This window comes from Tetranychus urticae, chromosome 1, assembly GCF_039701765.1.
Source record: "Tetranychus urticae isolate SD_2017Ah chromosome 1, NJAU_TeUrti_SD_1.0, whole genome shotgun sequence".
Classification (NCBI taxonomy): domain Eukaryota; kingdom Metazoa; phylum Arthropoda; class Arachnida; order Trombidiformes; family Tetranychidae; genus Tetranychus; species Tetranychus urticae.
Window position 1 is genome coordinate 9874985 of NC_142958.1, and position 16249 is coordinate 9891233.

Below are 16249 nucleotides of genomic sequence, written 5' to 3' on the forward strand. Positions count from 1 at the left end.
CACGAAAAGAGTGAATGTTGGTGTGGATAGTTGGATGTCTATCATTAAATTGAGACCAATGCAGTTTAATATCAGAAATTCATCGAGATGACTAAATATCAAATTGCCTTAGTTGTATCATCTCGTTTTGTTTTATCAAACCTCTCACGATTTAGTAAACAATAAGAGAGTAACATTCATTGAGAACGTGCAACCAGTTATAATTGTATAAGTTGTACTTCTTAAAGTACAACTCATACAATTATAACTGGCAAAAATTGACTATTTGAATTGTGCAGTTAATTTACAAACTACAATCTGGTGTTTCAAGATTATTTTAGGTTAATTAATCCTAGTATCTGGTTTCCGTTGATCAGTGAATAATTATGTTTTTAGGTTATCGAAGGTTGTTGCTCAATTGGGCTCAATCAATTTGAAGGCAACCATAGATTAAAAAGAGATAAATCATTGTGCTTCTAATCCAATAATCGAAATGAAAGTGGTTGAAGCCAGAATTTTTCATGGTTAAACTTGCAGTTGGCTCTAACTGTGAAATTATAAATAGTTTAAGGTTGCTGTTGTAACAGCTTCTGACATTCATCTCTACAGCAGATGTTTACTGTCATCAAGAATGTCGATTATTTTGATCATCTGCATTCATTTATATTGAAATCATTAGCCGATTTTCATCTTTAATCCAATTTGTTCAGTCAGCACTTTCAACAAAAATTCGGGAAAATGCCTTCCTTATCACCATGTGATTATCATTTGTGAATGTTATAAAATATAGTCACACACGATCTGGAAATCAATCATTTCTTCAATCATTACTTGTTATCATAACACGAGAGAATATTTCAAGTGGGAAAAAGAGTTGTCAGGATCAAGGTTATATCAACGTCAACAATTTTGATGTGACGTCACAAAAGATTATCAGCAGGAATCCGTTTCCATGAAAGAGTAAAACTCTTTGGTTTCCAAAGATTACTCTTTGTTGGTTTCCATCAACTTTTTAAATTAAAATCTTTGACATGCTCATTGAGAAAACAAAAGCACATGGTTTCTTCAACAAAGTATTAGTTTATCAACTCAGTAAAACTGAGTCAGTATTACTTTAGTATTTCATTTGTCAGATTGGATATTTGTTTGTGTTATTAATTTTTCAATGATTGAAGTTAGTGAAAATACATCAAATAGTGGTGATGCTGGTGCATACTCAGAACAACGAAGCATTCTTCTACAAGTTGCTGAAAGTACCTACAGATTTGTTTTGGGATCGATTGCTGGTGCCGCTGGTGCCACTGTTGTTTATCCAATAGATCTTGTGAAAACACGGATGCAAAACCAGCGAACTGGTTTAAAAGGAAAAGTTGCAGATGTTATGTATAAAAATAGTTTCGATTGTTTCAGAAAAGTTATTACTCGGGAAGGTATATTTGGTTTGTACAGAGGATTAGCTCCACAATTGGTTGGTGTTTGTCCGGAAAAGGCCATTAAATTAACTGTTAATGATTTCGTTCGTGATAGATTAACTGAACATACGGGTAAAATAACTTTGCAATCTGAAATATTTGCAGGCTGTTGTGTAAGTTTTTACAAAAATTTATCACCACAATTCTGATGTTAGTTATTTTATATTTAACTAACCTATTCAACTTTGAATACATTTTTGGCTTCTCATCAATTAACAATTTTTTTCTGATATACTTTTTTTTCTATCTGATTTTATATTTCAAGGCTGGAGCTTCGCAAGTTATGTTCACAAATCCATTAGAGATTGTAAAAATTCGTCTACAGACTGCCGGTGAGGTATCAACTAACAATAAACTTGGTGCTGGAGCCGTAATTAGAGAACTTGGATTAAGAAATCTGTACAAAGTAAGGTTAAATTTATCTTGAAGGATACGAGCTACATTGAAGATGATGTCTTCGAAATATGAGGCATTTTCACATCGCACCATATTTACAAAGACACACACACTGTATACATCATCATATCTCCATTGATGTTAATTTAGCAAGAAGGTCTTTTACTGGCAATGATAAAGCCAATATTAGCTTATGCTCCTGACTCAACAAAGTAAACAATTTTATTTACTCTTTCTGATAAACTTTTAGTCAATGAAAGTCAGAAAAAAACAATATCATTCAATGTAGAATTAAAAGTAGCATGATTCAGCTGTTACTTTATTTTCTCACCTTTCTAAAAATTTTCAGATTACTAATTTTCTATTACTTTTGAACTTTTCAGGGAGCATCTGCCTGTTTTCTCAGAGATATACCATTTTCGGGTATTTATTTCCCAGTTTATGCTCATTGCAAGCTTCATTTCGCCGGGGAAAATGGACACAATTCACCGGGATCCTTACTCGTGTCAGCAGTTATAGCAGGTATGCGACGACTTTTGATAATCTTGAAGGATTAGTTTTAGTTTCTTTTAAATTGTCTCAATCGAGTCTAATCATGTTCATCTTATTTTTTAATAACTGGTTCTTAGGTGTACCGGCTGCATATTTAGTTACTCCCGCTGATGTGATAAAGACAAGACTTCAAGTATCTGCTCGTAGTGGTCAAACAACTTACAGTGGATTACTTGATGCTACTCAGAAAATCATGAGGGAAGAAGGATTCACTGCTTTTTGGAAGGGTGGTATTGCTCGAGTATTTCGAAGTGCCCCTCAATTCGGGTTCACTCTTTTAACTTATGAAATTCTTCAAAGATTTTTTTACGTTGATTTTTCTGGTCGCCGTCCAAATGATAAACAAGCTAAAGCTTCAATCCAAGCCAACAATGAAAGTGTGGCCTTACCGTTGGGGGTTGCTAAATATTGATTGTCAACTCTACTTAACTCAATCGCAAGTAGCTTACACTCCATGCAACTTCTCAGCCTTGGCATTGGATGATGATCAGAAAGTAATATTTATAACTATTATTATTATTAACATTATTATACCATATTAAATATCAACCTTTCGCTTAACACTTTTAACAGAAGTATGATTCTTATTTAACAAATTTTTAATGCAAAGTTACCGTGTGCTGAAGCTAAATCGATTAACATGTCAATATGGCTATTTATAAATTGGTTACATCGAATTGAAACGCCTTGTTTAACATAAAAATGTAATTGGAAAAGAAATGGACCAAAAAAAGACTAAAAGAGTTGAAAGAAAGAGCTAACCTAAACAAATAAGTTATTATTAAGCATGTAATAGGAAATCCCAAATTTGATAATCAATATTAGATATCTTGAAATAGTTGTTTATTAATATAAATGAAAATCAAGAGACTCCATTTTATTAATCAAATGATTATCTGTTATGTTAGGTTGACCTTGCTTCTAAAATTTCTCCTGCTATCGATTGGATTACAAAGACATCACATGATTTTTACGCCATTTGGATTTTGAGAAGCTAAATAACATTTCAATTTATTTAACGAGATTTGGTGTTTACGAGGGGAAGATTTACTTTTGATTTCAATCTTTCAATATTGTCATCTGTCATCAACAACAATAACATCTACATCATCTCTACATCAGTATGAAAAACATGAGACTCATGTGTAGTTTACATAATTATTTAATCATCATCATCACCTTTGCATCTCTTTCAACAATAGTGTCAAATCAGGCAATAAGTGGTAAGTTATGCTTTGATATACTTCCAACACTGTAATTTAATATTAATAACAATTTTTTTATTTCTTTATTCAAATCTTAATTTTTTCTTATTTTTTCCTTGCAATTTGATTTATAGGAAAGCTGATTAAAGACATATCCCAGCGAGTTAAAAAACTGTTAGATGGTAACTTAGATGAGAAAGGTGTTCTCAATGTAAACAAATGGTTCAATGACAATCTTCAGGATCCTTATTATATTCAAACAATCAACATTTCAGAGTCCGGAGCTTTAACATCATATAAGGGATACTTTCGAAAGATGGAATTAACTGGACTAAAGTCATTCTATATTGAATCAATTGAATTAAATGTAGGCTCACTAGATTTTAATGTTACCGCTCGTATACCAAATCTTTTGTTGACCGGGCAATACAAATTGAAGGGTAAAATTGCTGTTCTCCCTGTTTCTGGTAATGGTTCATTTTGGATGAATTTTACTAATGTTTTGGTGACTTGTGTAACAAATTTCAATATCAACAATGGTGTTATTAAGGCTACAGAGGTTAATTTAGATACCATTCCTGGGGAAATTAACTTACATTTTGATGACTTGTTTGGTGGTGGAGCAGCATCTTCATTTTCAAATACTATTCTCAACGTATTAAGTCACAGTTTATTTGATGGAATTAAATCAAACACTTTACCGAATATTGAGAAACAAATGAAAACTCGCATCAATGATCGCTTGAAAATAATTAATATAAGTCGATTTTCACCAACATCTGATTCATTGGTCGACGGTTGGATTGGCAAAGTGCAAACTATGATTAAAGAACGAGGTTATGATCCATACTTTTTGGTTAATGATACAAAAACTTTCTCTGCCAATTTAATCGGATCTCAATTAAATGGACAATTATTTAATGGAACGCTCAATGGTTTATCAACATTGGCTCGGACTGGACCTATTAAGGCTATCTATGTAAACGACTCGTTGCTTTTAGAGATTACTATGGGTTTGGAACGTATGACCAGTACATTTGATTGGTCATTGTCTATCGGTACATTTTTACATCGAAGCGGGTTATTAACATTCAACCTGACTAACCTTTCAACGTTCACTCGTTTGATTCAACCTTTACAAAGAGGAGCCAAAATGGAATTAGAAAGTTTCTCGATTGTTGATCTTGGTCATCTTTGGTTAGATGTTGATGGTCTTGGATCTGGTGATTATATTTTAGAAATAATCACAAATTTAGCTTTGAATAGTTTCAAGTCTTCCATTGGAGATATTGTGGCTCAACCAGTTCACGCTGTTATGAGTGAAACATTATCCCAACAAAATATAACATTTCTTAGCTAAATATTTATGTAAACGATGTAATATAGTTTATTATAATTCAATAGTTTTCATGAATAAAAATCAAAAATCATTCGTCATTTTAACATACGTTTTGATTTTGATGAAAAACGCTCGATCTGTGCACAAATGACAGTTAATCAATTTTAATTCTTAGGCTACATATTAGATAACTTTGTCTCGATTGATCAAATAGACATATAATATTTAACATGGTATTGATTACTGATTTCTCTATACATTAAAATCATCAAATCAAATTAACTGTTACATATGACAATATATTTTTCATGCTTGCTTGTTTGATGTGAAAAAATTAGGAGCTGCCATCACATATGTGAACACGAATGTAGCTAAATTTGGTACAATACTAGGAGTAATCAGATAGATTCCCATAAATTTGATTCCACAAGAACGTTGGTTTAATAAATCCATGAAAAGTAATACCTATTGGAAATAAAATTAAAAATATTAAAAGTTGTTGATTGAAAATGGTTGCAGATTTACCTCTGATTTGAAAGTGTTGCTTCTCTCAACCAAAGTTGATAAATAGAGATCATCACGGGATTGGCCAGGATATGAATAAAAGCCGATCAAACATGGAAAAAATAATAACAGGAAAATGGAGAATTGGATGATAAGAAGAATGTTGCAGATTTTGGAAGTCAGATCAAGATTAGCGTAAGCTAAATTGTATAAAATTAAAATAGTATTAGGAGCAGTTGTTATACAGCAAATTGTAACAAATCGCCTGAAAGTTAAATCACATAATTCACCGCATCGAGCCAAATCATAATGTTGATGACGAAGGCGATAAATAGTCAGGTCAGACGCATAGGCATCTTTAATTATCTCAATGGTTCGCCGATGAATATAACAATGACCAATTTTAATGAAAGCTCCGCAAATATAGAAACCTCGGAAAATGTTGACAAATATTAAATTGCTATAAAGTTCAATCAATTTAAGACCAATGAAATAATATTTATATGATTTACTTGCAGCTTCAAGATGAGATAGATATTCAAAAGTGCCAGAAACAATGGAAATAACTGTGCCAGTCATGAATAAAGTGATTGAAATGATATTAGCAAATCTCAGTAATTTCATAAGTTCCTTGATAATATCAGGTTCCTTCGAGAGTGGTAATTGTGTCCAAATTGTGTCAAATGATTTAATAAATTGGGCAGATGGATAGACTAAGGTTTCCAAAACAATGAATAAAAGCCAAACCTCAGTGATGACATATGAAATGACGGAAGAATCTAATGATTTTGAATTTAAATTTGAAATAATTTCAAGAACAAATAATGTCGTTTTGATTACGAATGAAGCGATTGCCAAAAATGAATAAAAATAATGAAACCAACGATTCTTGAATTTCCAGCGATTGATGAAAAAACTGTCTACAATTGAATTATAAATGGATGTTGTTAAACTTTCCATCATTGGATTATGTGAAACATTCAATTCAGATAAACTATACACATCTTTAATAGTCGTCATTGTCAAGTAACTCGGTGAACAAAGGTAGTAAAATGAAAACCGATTGTCCAAAACTCAAGAATTAAAGGTTAAATCTTTTAGCTTAATTTGTCTACTTATTGATAGTTTTCTGATAATATTTAGACAACTGCAAAAATATACTAATCGATTAAGTAAATTCAATGGACATTTTGAACGATCAATAAATGTTTAATAATTATTTCTGACTTGAGTAAAAATTGAAATGTCTCTCGAGCTAAACCATTGTTATACTCACATAATAAATAACTTTTCAATTCTATCAAATCGTGTCAATATTTTCGTAAAGTTATCTGGGAAGGGAAGTTCATGATAATATTGACTGGTCTTTGGGATAAAAGAACCTTTTGATTGTATTGTTAGTACCTTACAATAGGAAATTTCAATATTTCTAGAATAAAGAAAATTATTTACCAACTACTGTCGTGCTAACAAGAATTGATTTTGGCGAGATGTTTGTTTGAAATGATAAAGTTTAATTGTGAAAAATGAGTACTGCGTTAGACAGAAGTTAAATTAAGAATCGTCATTTTAACATAGACATTAATATTGAATTGTTTACTGATTTATCTTTACATTCAAATTATTAATAAATTTGAAATGACTACTGATAGATTATATTACCAATCAGCAACAATCACCTTATTTCAATCGTTAAAAATGTTTGGTGTTTCACCGTGAGAAATGGTCTCGTTATGGTCTTCTTTATCGTCTGGTTCCTCCATGTTTAACAAATTTGGATCTTGGTCGTTATCTATACACGGATTTTTCAAGCTTGTATAGTTATGATCTCCACAAGCTACCGAATGACTCATAACGTCTAAATTGCTTTCTGAGTCTATAATGGCATCTTGAATTGCTACGGATGGTGAATCGACAAGTTCTGGTAAGTCTTTTTGCAATCTTATACTATCAGCATCGAAAAAAGAGTCTTCACATTTAATTGTTAAATCAACATCAACCAGCTCAGAATTAGGTAATTCAACTTCAACAGGAATTTGTTCGTGACTATTGGTTTCAATCTCATCAAGGCAAGGAACGATCTCTGAAGGTGGAGTAACACTTGAAATGGACGCTTCAAATGATATATTATTCAAATATTCTGCAATGTTTCGTCTTGTTCCTTCCACACTTAAATTTGTCTCAGTTGCACATTGTATTGAATTTTTTACATTAACAGCTTCAGGGGGTTTGCACGTATTATTTCCAATCAATGATGAATTTACATTTTGAGATATTTTCAGAGATGAGGACGATGAAGATGGCGATGATGGAGATGAAAGGGATGATGGAGGTGTACTGGCTGATTCCTCATCACGATTGCGAACTAACAACTCTTTGGGTTGATTAAGATTATTTCCAACGTTCAAGCTAATAGTCTATTCCACCAATCATGAATAATTGAAACAAGAAAGACATCGAAAGTGGAGAAGGAAAAGAAAGAAAAAATCATTAGTTCAAGAAACAAGTAGGTCTTTTTAGATTGAACCTGGCAAACAAATTTTGAATAAAAAAAATATATAAATAATGTGTATATGGGCGAGTAGTTTCATTCAACATGAACATATGGTTGTTATTGCTCATTCAAAATAAGAATAAACAATAAAACATTTGCCATTTTCAAACTGATAACACTGAGGAAATGTTTATTTCTGTCAGCAAAAAGTGAAAACGCAATTTACCTGATCGTCCTGTAATTGTACTGCAAGTATTCCTAAATTTCTAAGGTTTACATCTCCACATAGAGCTAGTTGTTTTAAACGTTGAGCGGCCTCCAAAGATATGTTGAATGTTATTCTAACCCCGTTCCAAGGCATTTCTTGACAGGTAGTTCACACCTGAGTCAAGAAAACCACAATTTTTAACGTTAGAGGTTGGTAGCCGTTAAAAAGCTACAGAGATCACACATGACACAAAAGACACAAATGAGCATAAAAAAATCGTAAAATATTTAAATATAAGTGATTTAAACAATGAATAAAATTTATTTTTGTTAAACTGAAAACACAGATTCAATCATTTGCCTAGAGTGTAAACTATAAGCTCTCAATGGGTAAATCTGCAAGAGGTCGCTAGAAAAGCTCTTTCCTTGACTCTTTCGCAAAGTTTGTCTTTCCTTTTTTACTGTCTATTTCAAATTACTCTTCGATACTTACTCGATAGTATCGACATTTGTTTTGTTTAGTAAATTGTTTTTATTTTTATTAAAATTTGTAATAAATTGGTCTATTAAGATTTAATGGAAGGTTGAAAGGTTACCAATTTAACCACAAGCACTTAGCCTTACGGAAATAATAATGTTATGTCTATGAAAGTATTCAAATTTCATTTAATGAGCTTCATTGGCCTGAGAATCAAGTGTCGAAGGTTTAGCATCGTATTTCTATTTTTGAATTGATCTTCAAATACTTTTAAACCATTAAAAGAGCTAATTGGCACTCAAAATGTATTAATATTTTAATCGTATAATCTAGAGCCATTTATTTGCTTACAGAAACCATCAAAGATAACTAAAGATACTAAATTCACTATAGTCTTGAAATAGACAGTTTTCATTGACTAATGAGTTTCGTCTCATTCTGAAAAATCATTTGGAGCTTTGTTGAATCTCTAATTGCAAAATATTCAATATAAACCTCATGAGATTAGTTAAAGTAAGATCATATTATTTATATTAATATTAAATATTAAAACAAAATGAAAATGATGAAATTGAATTGCTCGTTGAATAGTATTCAAATGCTATTTTCACGTCGTTTCATTAGTTGGGAAAAGAAAGAGAAAAAGAAAGAGGCGATTGATGTAAAGAAAGAGAATGGGGCGACCTCAATCACAGTCTGACCGAACTAACAATATGTATTTTTGTTTTCTGGACTGTTTCTTTGTGTATCTCATTTAGTTGATTAGTTGATTAAATGTAAAGTTTGGCTTTGTTATTTAATAAACATTCTGGAGTTATATACCATATTAAATAATGACTGATGATTTAGATCTCGATTCTAACTACCATGACTCGAATCAGATGAACTCTGTTGGTATGTAAAACCATTATGCCTGTCTCTTTTTTGAAAAAAAGATTGAAGGGAATTTTATGCTACCCCAGCTTTCCAATGCTCCGTCAAATCGTTATTGCAAACCTTGTTCTCTATGAGAAATTTTATCCTTTTTCATTACATAGGTATGCGAGTAGGTAGTGAATATCAAGCAGTAGTTCCAGATATATCTACAGTTCTACCAAAGCCTGCTCCTGAATATGAGCCAGAACATGCCGTCCTTATCTGGTCTCCTACAAACGGAATTCCTCCTGAAAAATTGGATGAATTCATTCAAATATGCCTCGAAAAGTATAGTTACAAAATTGAACAAGCTCTAGGTATGTTATGTTGGCATAACTATAACCTAGAGACAGCTCTCGCAGACCTGCCAAATTTTACACCTTTACCTGATGACTGGTCTGTAGAAGATAAAGTTCTTTTTGAGCAAGCTTTTCAATTCCACGATAAACACTTCCATAAAATCAAACAAATGGTACGTCAAGGGATACTTTATCATTATTTATTTCATCATCTTATGTCTGTCTTTCATTTTTTTTCAGTTACCTGATAAGTCCATTGCCAACCTCGTTAAATACTATTATTCATGGAAAAAAACCAGAAGTAGAACAAGTCTAATGGACAGGCAAGCACGTCGATTCATCGTTCAAAAAGAAGATGGTAGTGAAGCTGGGTCTGATGGCCTATCTGACAACGAAAGTGAATCTATAAATGAATTCACTAATAATGCAGACGGTAAAGATAATTCTAACCAAGAAAGCAAATCTAGGTGCTCTAATTGTTCAACTACAGCAAGCGGTCAATTCCACAACACAAGTAAAGGTGTTTTATGCCGTTCATGTTATTCATTTTGGAGGCGTACTGGTCTTATGAAAAATGTCAGTCAATCGAGGAAACAAGAGCCTTCTGGCTCTACTCGCCCAAATTTGTTGAAAAGTAAACGAAAGCCTCCTCGCGGCATGTCAATAAATATTGACGATCTGATGACCATTGTCAATGGTCCTCCTGATCAAGGTGAAGCCTTTCTGCGATCTTTGAGCAATGAAATTGTGAATTTAAAAAGAAATGTACAAACTTTAAAGGCTCATATTAGTCAACTAAAAACCAAAACAAACACTGCTCATACTCTAAAAAGACTTGATGTCTCGGTATGTTATACTTTCATTCAGATGGAAAAGTTTTACAGATGATGTTCTCCATCATTAATGATTTATTTTTTTTTCTCATAGCCGTCACAAAGGATTAATGCACGGTGGACCAATGAGGAAGCCCTGCTGGCTGTACAAGGAGTCCGTAAACATGGCAAAGATTTTAAAGTGATCGCTGAAATTGTCGGAAATAAAACAGAAAGCCATGTCCGCAGTTTCTATACCAATAATGAACGACGTTATAATCTAAACTACATGCTGACCGAATATGAGAATGAATATGGAGGAAGTAATTGATCTGATCACCGTTAATTTCATTCTCATTCACCTTTTCTTTCCATATCATTATTTTCTGTTCCCTTCCTCTTCATCTCCTCATGCCAAATACCTTTTCTTGTCCCACTTCTTTCGTTAATTAATTTCATTAACATACAAACATCTAAATATCTAAGTAAATTACGAACAAGTAAAAAAAATAAATTACTGATTATTGCTTTTTCTCATCATGGATATCTGAGATCTATAATTGTCCGCAACAGACAAAGCTCTCCTTGACATCTATTAAAAAACAAATTCTTAATATACTAATGGTTCGAAATTTATACTGATATTAATTATGGATCTACATCCAAACCAAACAATAAATTTGTCATGTCTAACTAAAAGACAAAGAAGTCTCTAAAACAAAAAAGCAAGCAAAGATTTGTGAAATTATAATTTTCTCAGATAATTTTTGATACTCCAACCACTTGAGCCAACTAAAAATAGCAATTGATATCAGAAGAAGAAAAGAAACAGGGAAAAGGAGAAGAGACTAACTCCTAATTTTAGATTTTTCATTTGAAATGCTTCTGCGAATAATCGTGAATAAATTGAATAGATGATTCCTTGAGAAGCTATAGCCAAGAAAATTTGGGTAACAAGTGATTTTTATCCAGTCTTTTGGTGTAGCAACTGTGAGAGACTAAATTGAAAGACAATGAATGAAATATGAATATCTAAAGGCTAAGGATTATTCAATCCTTTAAATTTAATCTTCTTGTAAATTTATTTAACTTTTCATTTTGTTTTGATAATCTACCCATCATCTTACAAGACTGTGAGTTACTTATCATCTCATTAAGAACCTTTCCTCCCCTTTAAACAGAGCGAAGCAGAAACAAAGAAAATAGAAAATCAGTGATTTGAAAATCAATTTTTAACTGTTAAAATGTGGGCAGGAATACAAGATGTTTCTTCGGCCGCTCTACTCAACATTAAAGATAACAATCAACAAATGGGAGCCACCACAAGAAATGGAACTCTTCAGGCTCATCATCGAACGGTAAGTCATAAATGTTTATTCATTATGCTTAGATTAGCTACTTTTTTACCCTTTGTCCAATTTAATTTTGTAGACTGATTTGTAAAGATCTTTGTTTCTTGTTATTGCATCTAAAGACAGTTGAAAAACTACCGGACAAGGTTCTTTTGAAAATATTTTCTTACTTGCCCCATCGGGAAATCGCTCGTATTGGTAGAGTATGTAAAAAGTGGCGGATAATTTCATGTGATTCAAGGCTTTGGTCTCATGTCTCTTTGAGACCTGAGATATCTGGACTTCATGTCAATTCAATGGAATCATTACTAGCTCTAATCTCCATTCGCTTCGGTAATTATAACATTCACTTTACACTAGACTTTAGGTGTACACTCAACTTGCTAATTGCCTTAATGTTATGTTGTTTGTATTATGTTGAAACTTTTTGATCATCTACATTAAACGTTTCTTTCAGGTCCATCTTTAAAATACATCGAGCTTCCCATGGAGTTGATCACACACACGGTTCTTCATGAACTAGCCAACAAATGTCCCAACTTGACGCATATTTTACTTGATTTCTCAACTGCAATGCAGCTTCACGATTTCAATGATCTCCACTCATTTCCTACTAAACTGAAAACAATGTGTATCTGCCTATCAGAAGTCATCTTTATGGAAGGTTTCATGAGAAAAATATACAACTTTATTAATGGATTAGAAGTTCTCCATTTAATTGGTACCTATGAGAAAGCTGTTGAAGAGGAAGAAGAGGAAATTTATGAAGTAATAAACATTCATAAGCTGAAAAGTGCTGTACCCAATTTACGGATTGTCAATCTTTATGGAATCAATTTCGTTGATGATTCACATGTTGAAGCTTTTAGTTCCAACTGTATTCAACTTGAATGCCTTTCACTCAACTATTGTACCAAATTTACTGGAAGTGTTCTTAAACTTCTCTTTCAAAGATGCAAACGATTACAATGTCTTCTAATGCAACATACAGGTATTTAGCTTGAAACAAACTAACTTAACAACAGAAGCATTTAGTCTTCCAAGAATACTTAACCTTAGCTAAAGTGAAGCGTAAACACGCCTCATTAAAGCATACCAAATGCATTTTATTGGTATTTTTAGCCTTTCTAGGTATAGAATCTGAAATGGCTACTTTTATCCGTATTTAATGATTTCATTCATTGACATTTTTTATTCAATAGGTTTGAAAGATGAACATGTGAAAGCCGTAGAATGGGAGAAAACAAATCTTCAAGAATTGGATATAACCGCCTGTGAATTATCAACAGATTGTTTAATTGATATGTTGTCCAGGATTCAAGGACTTCGATATTTAGGAGCAGGTCAACAAGATGGCTTCAATGATTTAGTTTTAGGCCAAATGATTGAGAGAGGGACAACCAAAAATTTGATTGCTTTTGATGTTGATGGAAACACTAATTTGTCTGAAGATATTTTACTTCAGTTTCTAAAAATTCAGGGACCTTATCTTAGAGGCCTTCAATTGTCGGGAATACCTCATTTGGCTGAACAATTTTGGACGACAGTTACTCCTTTAATTAAAAACATGAAGTAAGCAAATATTTAAATGTTATTTTGTTAACTCAATAAATATTGTGTTCACTTTTTCATCACCCACAGGATACTAGTCATGGGAATGCCTGAAGGATGCTGCCAAAAGGTTCAATCAAAAGTCCATATCGACTCTCTAATTGATGGGATAGCTAACAATTGTTCAAACCTGGAAAGACTAGAGGCTCGCTGGGATGCAGAGACACTTCGTTTTTCAGATCGATCAAGTAAAGCTGTTGATGCCATTCGACTTAAATGTCCTCGGCTTCGGTGTTTAGTTCTCAGTGATGGCACTTACTTTGAATTAGTCAAATCAAACTTTGAACGAGCTGATAGGCCTACTGTGGTTAGATCAACGGTCAACTGTCGAGTAACCTGTGTTTATCTTTTGCATTATTATAAGCAAATAATATTCAACTGATCAGGCAAGCTTATTATAGTATTGACAATTATGCAAAAAAGAGATTGACAGGAATCGATGTTAACTGATGTTTATCAACGGTCAATTGCTAGATTGAATGTAATAAAGAAAGCCTAAATGATCTCTTTTAGCGTATCATTTGTGTTAAATGACGGAAAACACTTTTCACAACTTTTTCATCAATATTGTATAGCTTTCACAACATGCATTAAAATTTGAAACAAAAAATTGGTCATTTTCTGGATTTTTTACTTTTTGTATCAATAGTGATTAATATAATGATATTGATTCTGTTATATATTTCCTGTCAAACAATTAATTTTCTTCCTGTAATCTATTTCTTTCAGTTTTGAATTGAAGCTTGTATTAATAATTTTGATGACTATCAAAGGTATTTTTGTTAACCAAGCAATATAAGTTTGCTTTATGAAATAAGTTTTGATATTTAGGTTTAATTGTTGAATTTTGTATGTTTATTGATGATAGCTGTACAGTGATGATCAGATTTAAGTTTACTCATGATTAAACATGATTTAGATAATTTTACATATACTTTTATAATACAAGTGCTTAGTTTTTACAATATAAATAACAGATTGTTTTTTTTTGCTATGCATCGGAATGCTTTTGAGTTGCTTTTTTGTTTTTTCGGGTTCATATTGTCAATATCACAGTTAATTTATTACAATAATTGATCTATTTTGATTTGGAATAAAATTCTTTGTCAAATTCAGCAATCATTTTCATTGTCTTATCATCAGCCTTGTCAAGTGATGAGGTGAATCCTTTTGAGTCAACAACGCTATATTCAGGTGAAGCAGCAGCAACGGTGTTTGTAACATCAATTGAGCCAGTCTTCTTGTGAATATCGTGATGCCATCCATGATGTCCGTGGTGACCGTGGTGATCATGACCGTGATGACCGTGGTGTCCATGATCATTCCATCCATGGTGACCTCCATCATGCCATCCATGATGACCATGACCATGATCATTCCAGCCGTGTTCGTGTTTGTGTCCCTGTTTAGTTCAAGTTATCATTAGATTTTGATTGTTGCTTATTGATTGTTGTAACTTACATGATGATGCCAGTGATCATTCTTGTGACCATGTTTGTGGTCATGTCCGTGTTTATGGCTATGGTCATGTTTGTGTCCCTGTTAGTTAGTTAACAATTGTTGATTAGTAGATTGCATTATATTGTAACCTATTGTTATTGCACTTATACTTACGTGTTTATGGTCATGGCCGTGCTTGTGGCCGTGTTGGTGCCAGTTATCATGTTTGTGTCCGTGTTTGTGGTCGTGGTCGTGTTTGTGTCCCTGTTTATAAAAGTTTGATTAAGATTAAATTTAGATGATTGGTGATTTAATTGATTTAAACTATTTTCAGCTCTCATTACTTACATGTTTGTGGTCATGTTTTTCCCAGTGATCATGTTTGTGTCCATGTTTGTGGTCATGTCCATGTTTATGACCATGATCATGTTTGTGAACCTGGTCGTGTTTGTGTCCATGTCCTAAAATGAGTAAATTTACATCATTAGACAATGGTTAGTAAATAGCCTTGGTGCATAAAGATTGATTCTATTGCTAGAGTTAACTTACCATGTTTGTGTCCATGATCGTGTTTATGGTCGTGTTTGTGTCCATGTTTATGTCCATGACCTATGATGAGAAGAGTAAATGATTAAATGATGATCAAACTGATTGTTGAAGTTAATTGATTATTTGGATGCTCACCATGTTTGTGATCATGACCGTGTTTGTGTCCATGTTTGTGGTGATGATGAGCTTCAACTGGAGCATGTTTGTGGTGGTGGTGATGGTGATGAGTTACCTCTTTAACTTTACAACCATGATGGTCATCATGATGGCCCCATCCATGGTGGTCATGGTGTCCATGGCCATGATGTCCCCAACCATCAAGAGGCTGGATAATAGCAATCTTTGAAATTGATTCTTCTCCTGTTTTCTCAGCTGACTTCTCTAAGGAAGTCTTGCTTGGTACGATTGCATTTACTAATGAAGTAAATGGATTAGCGTAAGCAGGTACTACAATTAGTACTATTAAAGCACAATAGAAACTAAATTTGCTCATTGTTGAGTATGAGCTTATACACACTGAATTGAAATTAACTGGTTAAATCCTTTTGAAATGTTGTTGTTAGTTGATTGTTGATCAACTGTTGACTGATGATTTATCTCTTGAAGTGAGCGCATTTTATACTTTTCATGAAAGGTCTCATTTCA

General features: G+C 32.8%; 6 protein-coding genes across 8 annotated transcripts; 3 read left to right on the forward strand and 3 right to left on the reverse strand.

Moving 5' to 3' along the window:
• The first annotated feature begins 1094 nt into the window (after positions 1-1094).
• On the forward strand, positions 1095-5047 carry LOC107370102 (electrogenic aspartate/glutamate antiporter SLC25A12, mitochondrial). 3 transcript variants are annotated; one of them, XM_015938084.3, is made up of 5 exons: positions 1095-1564; positions 1717-1857; positions 2231-2369; positions 2477-2893; positions 3308-3622. In XM_015938084.3, the coding sequence occupies exons 1-4, from the start codon at positions 1145-1147 to the stop codon at positions 2809-2811; spliced, it is 1035 nt and encodes a 344-aa protein (XP_015793570.1). In that variant the 5' UTR covers positions 1095-1144; the 3' UTR covers positions 2812-2893; positions 3308-3622. The 3 variants fall into 3 exon arrangements, with proteins under 3 accessions (XP_015793570.1, XP_089126540.1, XP_089126539.1); XM_089270414.1 differs by lacking the exon at positions 3308-3622 and adding an exon at positions 2973-3188; XM_089270413.1 differs by lacking the exons at positions 1095-1564; positions 1717-1857; positions 2231-2369 and adding an exon at positions 3739-5047.
• An 87-nt stretch (positions 5048-5134) lies between these two features.
• Positions 5135-6584, reverse strand: LOC149094540 (uncharacterized). Its single transcript, XM_089270415.1, has 2 exons — positions 5469-6584; positions 5135-5408 (listed from the first exon to the last, which is right to left on the reverse strand). Exons 1-2 carry the CDS (start codon positions 6465-6467, stop codon positions 5250-5252), a joined length of 1158 nt encoding a protein of 385 aa, XP_089126541.1. The 5' UTR covers positions 6468-6584; the 3' UTR covers positions 5135-5249.
• A 356-nt stretch (positions 6585-6940) lies between these two features.
• LOC107370147 (uncharacterized) lies at positions 6941-8534 on the reverse strand. Its single transcript, XM_015938130.3, has 2 exons — positions 8168-8534; positions 6941-7864 (listed from the first exon to the last, which is right to left on the reverse strand). The coding sequence occupies exons 1-2, from the start codon at positions 8300-8302 to the stop codon at positions 7133-7135; spliced, it is 867 nt and encodes a 288-aa protein (XP_015793616.2). The 5' UTR covers positions 8303-8534; the 3' UTR covers positions 6941-7132.
• An 859-nt stretch (positions 8535-9393) lies between these two features.
• Positions 9394-11274, forward strand: LOC107370141 (REST corepressor 3). The gene is made up of 4 exons (XM_015938125.3): positions 9394-9520; positions 9664-10013; positions 10081-10686; positions 10768-11274. Exons 1-4 carry the CDS (start codon positions 9460-9462, stop codon positions 10981-10983), a joined length of 1233 nt encoding a protein of 410 aa, XP_015793611.1. The 5' UTR covers positions 9394-9459; the 3' UTR covers positions 10984-11274.
• A 250-nt stretch (positions 11275-11524) lies between these two features.
• On the forward strand, positions 11525-14124 carry FipoQ (F-box/LRR-repeat protein FipoQ). Its single transcript, XM_015938131.3, has 5 exons — positions 11525-12010; positions 12127-12337; positions 12462-12995; positions 13207-13576; positions 13646-14124. The coding sequence occupies exons 1-5, from the start codon at positions 11897-11899 to the stop codon at positions 13995-13997; spliced, it is 1581 nt and encodes a 526-aa protein (XP_015793617.1). The 5' UTR covers positions 11525-11896; the 3' UTR covers positions 13998-14124.
• Positions 14125-14447: 323 nt separating this feature from the next.
• Positions 14448-16184, reverse strand: LOC107370052 (uncharacterized). The gene is made up of 6 exons (XM_015938025.3): positions 15740-16184; positions 15605-15664; positions 15404-15516; positions 15230-15319; positions 15077-15154; positions 14448-15017 (listed from the first exon to the last, which is right to left on the reverse strand). Exons 1-6 carry the CDS (start codon positions 16095-16097, stop codon positions 14694-14696), a joined length of 1023 nt encoding a protein of 340 aa, XP_015793511.2. The 5' UTR covers positions 16098-16184; the 3' UTR covers positions 14448-14693.
• Positions 16185-16249: the final 65 nt, after the last annotated feature.

Excerpts from the sequence above, each read along its gene's own strand:
- LOC107370141 (XM_015938125.3), top strand. The coding sequence starts at position 9,460 with ATGACTGATGATTTAGATCTCGATTCTAACTACCATGACTCGAATCAG. Across the intron at positions 9,521-9,663 it reads GAATCAGATGAACTCTGTTG|GTATGCGAGTAGGTAGTGAA; the intron begins GTATGTAAAACC and ends TTCATTACATAG. Across the intron at positions 10,014-10,080 it reads TCCATAAAATCAAACAAATG|TTACCTGATAAGTCCATTGC; the intron begins GTACGTCAAGGG and ends ATTTTTTTTCAG.
- LOC107370052 (XM_015938025.3), bottom strand. The coding sequence starts at position 16,097 with ATGAGCAAATTTAGTTTCTATTGTGCTTTAATAGTACTAATTGTAGTA. Across the intron at positions 15,517-15,604 it reads CGATCATGGACACAAACATG|GACATGGACACAAACACGAC; the intron begins GTAAGTTAACTC and ends TACTCATTTTAG. Across the intron at positions 15,155-15,229 it reads ACGGCCATGACCATAAACAC|GGACACAAACATGACCATAG; the intron begins GTAAGTATAAGT and ends ACTAACTAACAG.
- FipoQ (XM_015938131.3), top strand. The coding sequence starts at position 11,897 with ATGTGGGCAGGAATACAAGATGTTTCTTCGGCCGCTCTACTCAACATT. Across the intron at positions 12,338-12,461 it reads TCTAATCTCCATTCGCTTCG|GTCCATCTTTAAAATACATC; the intron begins GTAATTATAACA and ends CGTTTCTTTCAG. Across the intron at positions 13,577-13,645 it reads CCTTTAATTAAAAACATGAA|GATACTAGTCATGGGAATGC; the intron begins GTAAGCAAATAT and ends CATCACCCACAG.
- LOC149094540 (XM_089270415.1), bottom strand. The coding sequence starts at position 6,467 with ATGACGACTATTAAAGATGTGTATAGTTTATCTGAATTGAATGTTTCA. Across the intron at positions 5,409-5,468 it reads GCAACACTTTCAAATCAGAG|GTATTACTTTTCATGGATTT; the intron begins GTAAATCTGCAA and ends TATTTCCAATAG.
- LOC107370147 (XM_015938130.3), bottom strand. The coding sequence starts at position 8,302 with ATGCCTTGGAACGGGGTTAGAATAACATTCAACATATCTTTGGAGGCC. Across the intron at positions 7,865-8,167 it reads TACAATTACAGGACGATCAG|ACTATTAGCTTGAACGTTGG; the intron begins GTAAATTGCGTT and ends TTGGTGGAATAG.
- LOC107370102 (XM_089270413.1), top strand. The coding sequence starts at position 3,523 with ATGAAAAACATGAGACTCATGTGTAGTTTACATAATTATTTAATCATC. Across the intron at positions 3,623-3,738 it reads GTCAAATCAGGCAATAAGTG|GAAAGCTGATTAAAGACATA; the intron begins GTAAGTTATGCT and ends TTTGATTTATAG.